General features: G+C 48.5%; 1 protein-coding gene and 1 long non-coding RNA gene across 2 annotated transcripts in view; one reads left to right on the forward strand and one right to left on the reverse strand.

The window, feature by feature from the left end:
- Positions 1–13,327, forward strand: part of isy1 (ISY1 splicing factor homolog) — a 53,552-nt gene that overhangs the window by 21,846 nt on the left and 18,379 nt on the right. The window contains exons 8-9 of the mRNA XM_045692007.1: positions 7,602–7,714; positions 8,903–8,995. Coding sequence (XP_045547963.1) covers positions 7,602–7,714; positions 8,903–8,995 — 206 coding nt within the window. The remainder of the gene's footprint in view (positions 1–7,601; positions 7,715–8,902; positions 8,996–13,327) is intronic.
- LOC123725590 (uncharacterized) lies at positions 5,562–6,090 on the reverse strand. Its single transcript, XR_006758131.1, has 4 exons — positions 6,020–6,090; positions 5,856–5,931; positions 5,660–5,779; positions 5,562–5,605 (listed from the first exon to the last, which is right to left on the reverse strand). It is a non-coding gene; the product is annotated as an uncharacterized lncRNA (long non-coding RNA).

The following is a 13,327-nucleotide window of genomic DNA, read 5'->3' on the forward strand; positions in this document are numbered from 1 at the left end:
TTAAAGTCAAGCAGTGACGAGAGCAACGATGAAAACGATCCAATATCGGATGAAGTAATTCTGAGGCTATTCAACTCCGACGCCGAAGGAGATGACTTCAGTGGTTTCAGTCTACAGGAGGAGGAAGATGGTGACCAATGACTTTCTTGGTAGGCTACTGTTTACTGCTAATTTTGTATTTTTTTGTTACAAGCCGTGTTTCGTTAAAGCCTCTAAAGTTCATTTGTTTCAATGTACCGGTAGGCACCTGCGGCTTATAGACATGTGCGGCTTATTTATGTTCAAAATAAAATAAAAAATGTAATTCAGTGGGTGCGGCTTATATTCAGGTGCGCTCAATATTCCGGGAATTACGGTAATATCCTCCCTGCTGGGTGTGTGGTACTGAGGCCATGGTGAGGAGTTGGGCAGGTCACTCAGGAGTCCTCCTGTGTCTCTGGAAAGGGAACGTGTCAGCACAAGACTTTAGTTAACGTGACTCCAGGTTGTGACATTGGGCTGTCCCTCTGCTGTCCCAGGATGTGACATTAGGCTGTCCCTCTGCTGTCCCAGGATGTGACATTAGGCTGTCCCTCTGCTGTCCCAGGATGTGACATTAGGCTGTTGGCCTCTACCCTCAGCTGGAGGAGGTTGGCCTCCTCTACCCTCAGCTGGAGGAGGTTGGCCTCCTCCTCTACCCTCAGCTGGAGGAGGTTGGCGGCCTCCTCTACCCTCAGCTGGAGGAGGTTGGCCTCCTCTACCCTCAGCTGGAGGAGGTTGGCCTCCTCTACCCTCAGCTGGAGGAGGTTGGCCTCCTCTACCCTCAGCTGGAGGAGGTTGGCGGCCTCCTCTACCCTCAGCTGGAGGAGGTTGGCCTCCTCTACCCTCAGCTGGAGGAGGTTGGCCTCCTCTACCCTCAGCTGGAGGAGGTTGGCCTCCTCTACCCTCAGCTGGAGGAGGTTGGCCGCCTCTACCCTCAGCTGGAGGAGGTTGGCCTCCTCTACCCTCAGCTGGAGGAGGTTGGCCTCCTCTACCCTCAGCTGGAGGAGGTTGGCCTCCTCTACCCTCAGCTGGAGGAGGTTGGCCTCCTCTACCCTCAGCTGGAGGAGGTTGGCCGCCTCTACCCTCAGCTGGAGGAGGTTCGGCCTCCTCTACCCTCAGCTGGAGGAGGTTGGCGGCCTCCTCTACCCTCAGCTGGAGGAGGTTGGCGGCCTCCTCTACCCTCAGCTGGAGGAGGTTGGCGGCCTCCTCTACCCTCAGCTGGAGGAGGTTGGCGGCCTCCTCTACCCTCAGCTGGAGGAGGTTGGCGGCCTCCTCTACCCTCAGCTGGAGGAGGTTGGCGGCCTCCTCTACCCTCAGCTGGAGGAGGTTGGCGGCCTCCTCTACCCTCAGCTGGAGGAGGTTGGCGGCCTCCTCTACCCTCAGCTGGAGGAGGTTGGCGGCCTCCTCTACCCTCAGCTGGAGGAGGTTGGGGCCTCCTCTACCCTCAGCTGGAGGAGGTTGGCCTCCTCTACCCTCAGCTGGAGGAGGTTGGCCTCCTCTACCCTCAGCTGGAGGAGGTTGGCCTCCTCTACCCTCAGCTGGAGGAGGTTGGCCTCCTCTACCCTCAGCTGGAGGAGGTTGGCCTCCTCTACCCTCAGCTGGAGGAGGTTGGCCTCCTCTACCCTCAGCTGGAGGAGGTTGGCCTCCTCTACCCTCAGCTGGAGGAGGTTGGCGGCCTCCTCTACCCTCAGCTGGAGGAGGTTGGCGGCCTCCTCTACCCTCAGCTGGAGGAGGTTGGCGGCCTCCTCTACCCTCAGCTGGAGGAGGTTGGCGGCCTCCTCTACCCTCAGCTGGAGGAGGTTGGCGGCCTCCTCTACCCTCAGCTGGAGGAGGTTGGCGGCCTCCTCTACCCTCAGCTGGAGGAGGTTGGCGGCCTCCTCTACCCTCAGCTGGAGGAGGTTGGCGGCCTCCTCTACCCTCAGCTGGAGGAGGTTGGCGGCCTCCTCTACCCTCAGCTGGAGGAGGTTGGCGGCCTCCTCTACCCTCAGCTGGAGGAGGTTGGCGGCCTCCTCTACCCTCAGCTGGAGGAGGTTGGCGGCCTCCTCTACCCTCAGCTGGAGGAGGTTGGCGGCCTCCTCTACCCTCAGCTGGAGGAGGTTGGCGGCCTCCTCTACCCTCAGCTGGAGGAGGTTGGCGGCCTCCTCTACCCTCAGCTGGAGGAGGTTGGCGGCCTCCTCTACCCTCAGCTGGAGGAGGTTGGCGGCCTCCTCTACCCTCAGCTGGAGGAGGTTGGCGGCCTCCTCTACCCTCAGCTGGAGGAGGTTGGCGGCCTCCTCTACCCTCAGCTGGAGGAGGTTGGCGGCCTCCTCTACCCTCAGCTGGAGGAGGTTGGCGGCCTCCTCTACCCTCAGCTGGAGGAGGTTGGCGGCCTCCTCTACCCTCAGCTGGAGGAGGTTGGCGGCCTCCTCTACCCTCAGCTGGAGGAGGTTGGCGGCCTCCTCTACCCTCAGCTGGAGGAGGTTGGCGGCCTCCTCTACCCTCAGCTGGAGGAGGTTGGCGGCCTCCTCTACCCTCAGCTGGAGGAGGTTGGCGGCCTCCTCTACCCTCAGCTGGAGGAGGTTGGCGGCCTCCTCTACCCTCAGCTGGAGGAGGTTGGCGGCCTCCTCTACCCTCAGCTGGAGGAGGTTGGCGGCCTCCTCTACCCTCAGCTGGAGGAGGTTGGCGGCCTCCTCTACCCTCAGCTGGAGGAGGTTGGCCGCCTCCTCTACCCTCAGCTGGAGGAGGTTGGCCGCCTCCTCTACCCTCAGCTGGAGGAGGTTGGCCGCCTCCTCTACCCTCAGCTGGAGGAGGTTGGCCGCCTCCTCTACCCTCAGCTGGAGGAGGTTGGCCGCCTCCTCTACCCTCAGCTGGAGGAGGTTGGCCGCCTCCTCTACCCTCAGCTGGAGGAGGTTGGCCGCCTCCTCTACCCTCAGCTGGAGGAGGTTGGCGGCCTCCTCTACCCTCAGCTGGAGGAGGTTGGCGGCCTCCTCTACCCTCAGCTGGAGGAGGTTGGCGGCCTCCTCTACCCTCAGCTGGAGGAGGTTGGCGGCCTCCTCTACCCTCAGCTGGAGGAGGTTGGCGGCCTCCTCTACCCTCAGCTGGAGGAGGTTGGCGGCCTCCTCTACCCTCAGCTGGAGGAGGTTGGCGGCCTCCTCTACCCTCAGCTGGAGGAGGTTGGCGGCCTCCTCTACCCTCAGCTGGAGGAGGTTGGCGGCCTCCTCTACCCTCAGCTGGAGGAGGTTGGCGGCCTCCTCTACCCTCAGCTGGAGGAGGTTGGCGGCCTCCTCTACCCTCAGCTGGAGGAGGTTGGCCGCCTCTACCCTCAGCTGGAGGAGGTTGGCCTCCTCTACCCTCAACTCAAATCGCTCATTCACTCTCCATGTCTCCTGCTTTCTGTTTCATCATGACATTCTGGAACAAAGCAGTATTGTTGGTGTCATGGTATCTCTCCCCTGAATTTGTGCCTTAATTCAATACTTAACCCAATACACAATACTTAACCCAATACACAATACTTAGCCCAATACTTAGAGCGTTGGACTAGTAACCGAAAGGTTGCACGATCGAATCCCCGAGCTGACAAGGTCAAAATCTGTCATTATGCCCCTGAACAAGGCAGTTAACCCACTGTTCCTAGGCTGTCAATGTAAATAAGAATTTGTTCTTAACTGACTTTCCTAGTTAAATAAAGGTAAAAAATAAATACCCAGTACTTAACCCGATACAACCCAATACACAATACTTACCCCACTTGAACCCAATACACAATACTTAGGCCAATGCAACCAAATACTTAGGCCAATACAACCAAATACTTAGGCCAATCAAATCACATTTTATTTGTCACATGCCCGGAATACAACACTTTACAGTGAAATGCTGACTTACAAGCCCTTAACCAACAATGCAGTTAAGAAAATACCGAAACAAAAAGTAAGAGAATGAGAATGACAAATAATTAAAGCGCAGCAGTAAATAATAGCGGGCTGTAAACGGGATACCGGTACAGATGGTAATATGTAGGTAGAGTTATTAAAGTGACTATGCATAGATAATAACAGAGTAGCAGCGTAGGGAGGGGGTTGGGGGCAATGCAAATAGTCTGGGTCGCCATTTCATTAGCTGTTCAGGAGTGTTATGGGGGTAGAAGCTGTTTAGAAGCCTCTTGGACCTTTACTTGGCGCTCCGGTACCGTTTGCCGTGCGGTATCAGAGAGAACAGTTTATGACTAGAGTGGCTGGAGTCTTTGACCATTTTTAGGGCCTTCCTCTGACACCGCCTGGTGTAGAGGTCCTGGATGGCAGGAAGCTTGGCCCCAGTGATGTACTGGGCTGTACGCACTACCCTCTGTAGTGCCTTGTGGTCGGAGGCTGAGCAGTTGCCATACCAGGCAGTGATAAGACCAGTCAGGATGCTCTCGATGGTGCAGCTGTAGAACCTTTTGAGGATCTGAGGACCCATGCCAAATCTTTTCAGTCTTCTGAGGGGGAATAGGTTTGTTGTGCCCTCTTCACGACTGTCTTGGTGTGCTTGGACCATGTTAGTTTGGTGATGTGGACGCCAAGGAACTTGAAGCTCTCAATCTGCTCCACTACAGCCCCGTCGATGAGAATGGGGGCGTGCTCTGTCCTCCTTTTCCTGTAGTCCACAATCATCTCCTTTGTCTTGATCACGTTGAGGGAGAGGTTGTTGTTCTGGCACCACCCGGCCAGGTCTCTGACCTCCTCCCTATAGGCTGTGTCAGTCATAGTTGTCGGTGATCAGGCCTACCACTGTTGTGTCATCTGCCAGCTTAATGATGGTGTTGGAGTCGTGCCTGTCCATGCAGTCATGAGTGAACAGGGAGTACAGGAGGGGACTGAGCACGCACCCCTGGGGAGCTCCAGTGTTGAGGATCAGCGTGGCGGATGTGTTGCTACCTACCCTTACTACCTGGGGGCGGCCCGTCAGAAAGTCCAGGATCCAGTTGCAGAGGAAGGTGTTTAGTCCCAGGATCCTTAGCTTAGTGATGAGCTTTGAGGGCACTATGGTGTTGAACGCTGAGCTGTAGTCAATGAACAGCATTCTCACATAGGTGTTCCTTTTGTCCAGGTGGGAAAGGGCAGTGTGGAGTGGCAATAGAGATTGCATCATCTGTGGATCTGTTTGGGCGGTATGCAAATTAGAGTGGGTCTAGGGTTTCTGGGATAATGGTGTTGATGTGAGCCATGACCAGCCTTTCAAAGCACTTCCTGGCTACAGACCTGAGTGCTACGGGTCAGTAGTCATTAAGGCAGGTTACCTTAGTGTTCTTGGGCACAGGGACTATGGTGGTCTGCTTGAAACATGTAGGTATTACAGACTCAGTCAGGGAGGGGTTGAAATGTGTTCAAAACAAGGTAAAACAACGCTAAAAGACAAACAAAATAGCATGGTTGGTTAAGAGCCGGTAAGACGGCAGCCTTCCCCTCCGGCACCACCTTCACTAGTCCAATACAACCCAATACTACACAGTACTACACAGTACTACACAGTACTTAACCTGATACTACACAGTACTACACAGTACTACACAGTACTACACAGTACTTAACCCAATACTACACAGTACTACACAGTACTTAACCTGATACTACACAGTACTACACAGTACTTAACCTGATACTACACAGTACTTAACCTGATACTACACAGTACTTAACCTGATACTACACAGTACTTAACCCAATACTACACAGTACTTAACCTAATACTACACAGTACTACACAGTACTTAACCTGATACTACACAGTACTTAACCTGATACTACACAGTACTTAACCCAATACTACACAGTACTTAACCCAATACTACACAGTACTACACAGTACTTAACCTGATACTACACAGTACTACACAGTACTTAACCTGATACTACACAGTACTTAACCCAATACTACACAGTACTTAACCTGATACTACACAGTACTTAACCTAATACTACACAGTACTTAACCTGATACTACACAGTACTTAACCCGATACTACACAGTACTTAACCCAATACTACACAGTACTTAACCCAATACTACACAGTACTACACAGTACTTAACCTGATACTACACAGTACTTAACCCAATACTACACAGTACTTAACCTAATACTTTACACAAAACAACCCAATATTTAACCCAATACACAATACTCAGCACAATACAACCCAAGGCACAGTACTTAGCCCGATACAACCCATTCCAGGCTGTATCACAACCGGCTGTGATTGGGAGTCCCATAGGGCGGCCCAGCGTCCTCCAGGTTTGGTGTAGGCTGTGATTGGGAGTCCCATAGGGCGGCCCAGCGTCCTCCAGGTTTGGTGTAGGCTGTGATTGGGAGTCCCATAGGGGGGCCCAGCGTCCTCCAGGTTTGGTGTAGGCTGTGATTGGGAGTCCCATAGGGCGGCCCAGCGTCCTCCAGGTTTGGTGTAGGCTGTGATTGGGAGTCCCATAGGGCGGCCCAGCGTCGTCCGGGTTTGGCCGGGGAAGGCCGTCATTGTAAATAAGAATTTGTTCTTGACTGACTTGCCTATTTAAATAAAAAATACACAATGCTTAACCCCATACAACCCAATACACAATACATAACCCAATACATAACCCAATACACTATACATAACCCAATACACAATACATAACCCAATACACTATACATAACCCAATACACTATACTTAACCCAATACACTATACTTAACCCAATACACTATACTTAACCCAATACACTATACATAACCCAATACACTATACATAACCCAATACACTATACATAACCCAATACACTATACATAACCCAATACACTATACATAACCCAATACACTATACATAACCCAATACACTATACATAACCCAATACACTATACATAACCCAATACACTATACATAACCCAATACACTATACATAACCCACTACACTTAACCCAATACTTAACCCAATACATAACCCAACACATAACCCAATACACTATACATAACCCACTACACTTAACCCAATACATAACCCACTACACTATACATAACCCAATACACTATACATAACCCACTATACATAACCCACTACACTATACTTAACCCACTACACTATACTTAACCCAATACAACCCAATACACAATACATAACCCAATACACTATACATTACACAATACATAACCCAATACACAATACATAACCCAATACACTATACATAACCCAATACACTATACATAACCCACTACACTATACATAACCCACTACACTATACATAACCCACTACACTATACATAACCCACTACACTATACTTAACCCACTACACTATACTTAACCCACTACACTATACTTAACCCACTACACTATACATAACCCACTACACTATACATAACCCAATACACTATACATAACCCACTACTTAACCCACTACACTATACATAACCCAATACAACTCTATACATAACCCACTACACTATACTTAACCCACTACACATGGTCGCCTCAAGTAACGTGTGTGTGTGTGTGTGTGTGTGTGTGTGTGTGTGTGTGTGTGTGTGTGTGTGTGTGTGTGTGTGTGTGTGTGTGTGTGTGTGTGTGTGTGTGTGTGTGTGTGTGTTTCAGTGATATTGAAGGCAGTGGAGAAATGGAAAGCGGAGAGAGAAGCGCGGCTTGCAGGAGGAAGAGAGGAGGTAGAGGAAGAGGAGGAACACATGTATGCTGTAAAGGAGGATGAGGTGAATATCAGTCAAAACATACTGACTCTGATTTACTGGCCATTTTAAAGTCAAAAGGTATTCCCATGATAACCTAACCTTTTGATCTGTCAGCATTCAGATGATAACCTAACCTTTTGATCTGTCAGCATTCAGATGATAACCTAACCTTTTGATCTGTCAGCATTCAGATGATAACCTAACCTTTTGATCTGTCAGCATTCAGATGATAACCTAACCTTTTGATCTGTCAGCATTCAGATGATAACCTAACCTTTTGATCTGTCAGCATTCAGATGATAACCTAACCTTTTGATCTGTCAGCATTCAGATGATAACCTAACCTTTTGATCTGTCAGCATTCAGATGATAACCTAACCTTTTGATCTGTCAGCATTCAGATGATAACCTAACCTTTTGATCTGTCAGCATTCAGATGATAACCTAACCTTTTGATCTGTCAGCATTCAGATGATAACCTAACCTTTTGATCTGTCAGCATTCAGATGATAACCTAACCTTTTGATCTGTCAGCATTCAGATGATAACCTAACCTTTTGATCTGTCAGCATTCAGATGATAACCTAACCTTTTGATCTGTCAGCATTCAGATGATAACCTAACCTTTTGATCTGTCAGCATTCAGATGATAACCTAACCTTTTGATCTGTCAGCATTCAGATGATAACCTAACCTTTTGATCTGTCAGCATTCAGATGATAACCTAACCTTTTGATCTCTCAGCATTCAGATGATAACCTAACCTTTTGATCTCTCAGCATTCAGATGATAACCTAACCTTTTGATCTGTCAGCATTCAGATGATAACCTAACCTTTTGATCTCTCAGCATTCAGATGATAACCTAACCTTTTGATCTGTCTCTCAGCATTCAGATGATAACCTAACCTTTTGATCTGTCTCTCAGCATTCAGATGATAACCTAACCTTTTGATCTGTCTCTCAGCATTCAGATGATAACCTAACCTTTTGATCTGTCAGCATTCAGATGATAACCTAACCTTTTGATCTGTCAGCATTCAGATGATAACCTAACCTTTTGATCTGTCAGCATTCAGATGATAACCTAACCTTTTGATCTGTCAGCATTCAGATGATAACCTAACCTTTTGATCTGTCAGCATTCAGATGATAACCTAACCTTTTGATCTCAGCATTCAGATGATAACCTAACCTTTTGATCTCTCAGCATTCAGATGACGAGTCTAGAGAACAGATGGAAGGAGAGGATGGAACTCTCACTTCCTTTATCGCTCACGTCCCTGTGCCGTCACAGAAAGAGGTGCCTGCATTCACACACACATCTCTAGACTGTGTAGAAAGTCATGTTCCAACGAGTCTGAGTGGGGCTCAGTACATTAATGCTAATCTATTAGTATGTACATCTCTGTTTCCAGATTGGGGATGGATAGGGCTAGTTTAGTGATGTCTTTGATCCTCTCCAGATTGGGGATGGTTAGGGCTAGTTTAGTGATGTCTTTGATCCTCTCCAGATTGGGGATGGATAGGGCTAGTTTAGTGATATGATCCTCTCCAGATTGGGGATGGATAGGGCTAGTTTAGTGATATGATCCTCTCCAGATTGGGGATGGATAGGGCTAGTTTAGTGATATGATCCTCTCCAGATTGGGGATGGGTAGGGCTAGTTTAGTGATATGATCCTCTCCAGATTGGGGATGGGTAGGGCTAGTTTAGTGATATGATCCTCTCCAGATTGGGGATGGATAGGGCTAGTTTAGTGATATGATCCTCTCCAGATTGGGGATGGATAGGGCTAGTTTAGTGATGTGATCCTCTCCAGATTGGGGATGGATAGGGCTAGTTTAGTGATATGATCCTCTCCAGATTGGGGATGGATAGGGCTAGTTTAGTGATATGATCCTCTCCAGATTGGGGATGGATAGGGCTAGTTTAGTGATATGATCCTCTCCAGATTGGGGATGGATAGGGCTAGTTTAGTGATATGATCCTCTCCAGATTGGGGATGGATAGGGCTAGTTTAGTGATGTCTTTGATCCTCTCCAGATTGGGGATGGATAGGGCTAGTTTAGTGATATGATCCTCTCCAGATTGGGGATGGATAGGGCTAGTTTAGTGATGTCTTTGATCCTCTCCAGATTGGGGATGGATAGGGCTAGTTTAGTGATATGATCCTCTCCAGATTGGGGATGGTTAGGGCTAGTTTAGTGATATGATCCTCTCCAGATTGGGGATGGATAGGGCTAGTTTAGTGATGTGATCCTCTCCAGATTGGGGATGGATAGGGCTAGTTTAGTGATATGATCCTCTCCAGATTGGGGATGGATAGGGCTAGTTTAGTGATATGATCCTCTCCAGATTGGGGTTGGATAGGGCTAGTTTAGTGATATGATCCTCTCCAGATTGGGGATGGATAGGGCTAGTTTAGTGATGTCTTTGATCCTCTCCAGATTGGGGATGGATAGGGCTAGTTTAGTGATGTCTTTGATCCTCTCCAGATTGGGGATGGATAGGGCTAGTTTAGTGATATGATCCTCTCCAGATTGGGGATGGATAGGGCTAGTTTAGTGATATGATCCTCTCCAGATTGGGGATGGATAGGGCTAGTTTAGTGATATGATCCTCTCCAGATTGGGGATGGATAGGGCTAGTTTAGTGATATGATCCTCTCCAGATTGGGGATGGATAGGGCTAGTTTAGTGATATGATCCTCTCCAGATTGGGGATGGATAGGGCTAGTTTAGTGATATGATCCTCTCCAGATTGGGGATGGATAGGGCTAGTTTAGTGATATGATCCTCTCCAGATTGGGGATGGATAGGGCTAGTTTAGTGATATGATCCTCTCCCGATTGGGGATGGATAGGGCTAGTTTAGTGATATGATCCTCTCCAGATTGGGGATGGATAGGGCTAGTTTAGTGATATGATCCTCTCCAGATTGGGGATGGATAGGGCTAGTTTAGTGATATGATCCTCTCCAGATTGGGGATGGATAGGGCTAGTTTAGTGACATGATCCTCTCCAGATTGGGGATGGATAGGGCTAGTTTAGTGATATGATCCTCTCCAGATTGGGGATGGATAGGGCTAGTTTAGTGATATGATCCTCTCCAGATTGGGGATGGATAGGGCTAGTTTAGTGATATGATCCTCTCCAGATTGGGGTTGGATAGGGCTAGTTTAGTGATGTCTTTGATCCTCTCCAGATTGGGGATGGATAGGGCTAGTTTAGTGATATGATCCTCTCCAGATTGGGGATGGTTAGGGCTAGTTTAGTGATATGATCCTCTCCAGATTGGGGATGGATAGGGCTAGTTTAGTGATGTGATCCTCTCCAGATTGGGGATGGATAGGGCTAGTTTAGTGATATGATCCTCTCCAGATTGGGGATGGATAGGGCTAGTTTAGTGATATGATCCTCTCCAGATTGGGGATGGTTAGGGCTAGTTTAGTGATATGATCCTCTCCAGATTGGGGATGGATAGGGCTAGTTTAGTGATATGATCCTCTCCAGATTGGGGATGGATAGGGCTAGTTTAGTGATATGATCCTCTCCAGATTGGGGATGGATAGGGCTAGTTTAGTGATATGATCCTCTCCAGATTGGGGATGGATAGGGCTAGTTTAGTGATATGATCCTCTCCAGATTGGGGATGGATAGGGCTAGTTTAGTGATGTCTTTGATCCTCTCCAGATTGGGGATGGATAGGGCTAGTTTAGTGATATGATCCTCTCCAGATTGGGGATGGATAGGGCTAGTTTAGTGATGTCTTTGATCCTCTCCAGATTGGGGATGGATAGGGCTAGTTTAGTGATATGATCCTCTCCAGATTGGGGATGGATAGGGCTAGTTTAGTGATATGATCCTCTCCAGATTGGGGATGGATAGGGCTAGTTTAGTGATGTCTTTGATCCTCTCCAGATTGGGGATGGTTAGGGCTAGTTTAGTGATATGATCCTCTCCAGATTGGGGATGGATAGGGCTAGTTTAGTGATATGATCCTCTCCAGATTGGGGATGGATAGGGCTAGTTTAGTGATGTCTATGATCCTCTCCAGATTGGGGATGGATAGGGCTAGTTTAGTGATATGATCCTCTCCAGATTGGGGATGGATAGGGCTAGTTTAGTGATATGATCCTCTCCAGATTGGGGATGGATAGGGCTAGTTTAGTGATATGATCCTCTCCAGATTGGGGATGGATAGGGCTAGTTTAGTGATATGATCCTCTCCAGATTGGGGATGGATAGGGCTAGTTTAGTGATATGATCCTCTCCAGATTGGGGTTGGATAGGGCTAGTTTAGTGATATGATCCTCTCCAGATTGGGGATGGATAGGGCTAGTTTAGTGATGTTTGATCCTCTCCAGATTGGGGATGGATAGGGCTAGTTTAGTGATATGATCCTCTCCAGATTGGGGATGGATAGGGCTAGTTTAGTGATATGATCCTCTCCAGATTGGGGATGGATAGGGCTAGTTTAGTGATGTCTTTGATCCTCTCCAGATTGGGGATGGATAGGGCTAGTTTAGTGATGTCTTTGATCCTCTCCAGATTGGGGATGGATAGGGCTAGTTTAGTGATATGATCCTCTCCAGATTGGGGATGGATAGGGCTAGTTTAGTGATATGATCCTCTCCAGATTGGGGATGGATAGGGCTAGTTTAGTGATATGATCCTCTCCAGATTGGGGATGGATAGGGCTAGTTTAGTGATGTCTTTGATCCTCTCCAGATTGGGGATGGATAGGGCTAGTTTAGTGATATGATCCTCTCCAGATTGGGGATGGATAGGGCTAGTTTAGTGATATGATCCTCTCCAGATTGGGGATGGGTAGGGCTAGTTTAGTGATATGATCCTCTCCAGATTGGGGTTGGATAGGGCTAGTTTAGTGATATGATCCTCTCCAGATTGGGGATGGATAGGGCTAGTTTAGTGATGTCTTTGATCCTCTCCAGATTGGGGATGGATAGGGCTAGTTTAGTGATATGATCCTCTCCAGATTGGGGATGGTTAGGGCTAGTTTAGTGATATGATCCTCTCCAGATTGGGGATGGATAGGGCTAGTTTAGTGATGTCTTTGATCCTCTCCAGATTGGGGATGGATAGGGCTAGTTTAGTGATATGATCCTCTCCAGATTGGGGTTGGATAGGGCTAGTTTAGTGATATGATCCTCTCCAGATTGGGGATGGATAGGGCTAGTTTAGTGATATGATCCTCTCCAGATTGGGGATGGATAGGGCTAGTTTAGTGATATGATCCTCTCCAGATTGGGGATGGATAGGGCTAGTTTAGTGAATTGATCCTCTCCAGATTGTGGATGGATAGGGCTAGTTTAGTGATATGATCCTCTCCAGATTGGGGATGGATAGGGCTAGTTTAGTTATATGATCCTCTCCAGATTGGGGATGGATAGGGCTAGTTTAGTGATGTCTTTGATCCTCTCCAGATTGGGGATGGATAGGGCTAGTTTAGTGATATGATCCTCTCCAGATTGGGGATGGATAGGGCTAGTTTAGTGATATGATCCTCTCCAGATTGGGGATGGGTAGGGCTAGTTTAGTGATATGATCCTCTCCAGATTGGGGATGGATAGGGCTAGTTTAGTGATATGATCCTCTCCAGATTGGGGATGG

The sequence above is a fragment of the Salmo salar genome, chromosome ssa12, assembly GCF_905237065.1.
Source record: "Salmo salar chromosome ssa12, Ssal_v3.1, whole genome shotgun sequence".
NCBI lineage: Eukaryota > Metazoa > Chordata > Actinopteri > Salmoniformes > Salmonidae > Salmo > Salmo salar.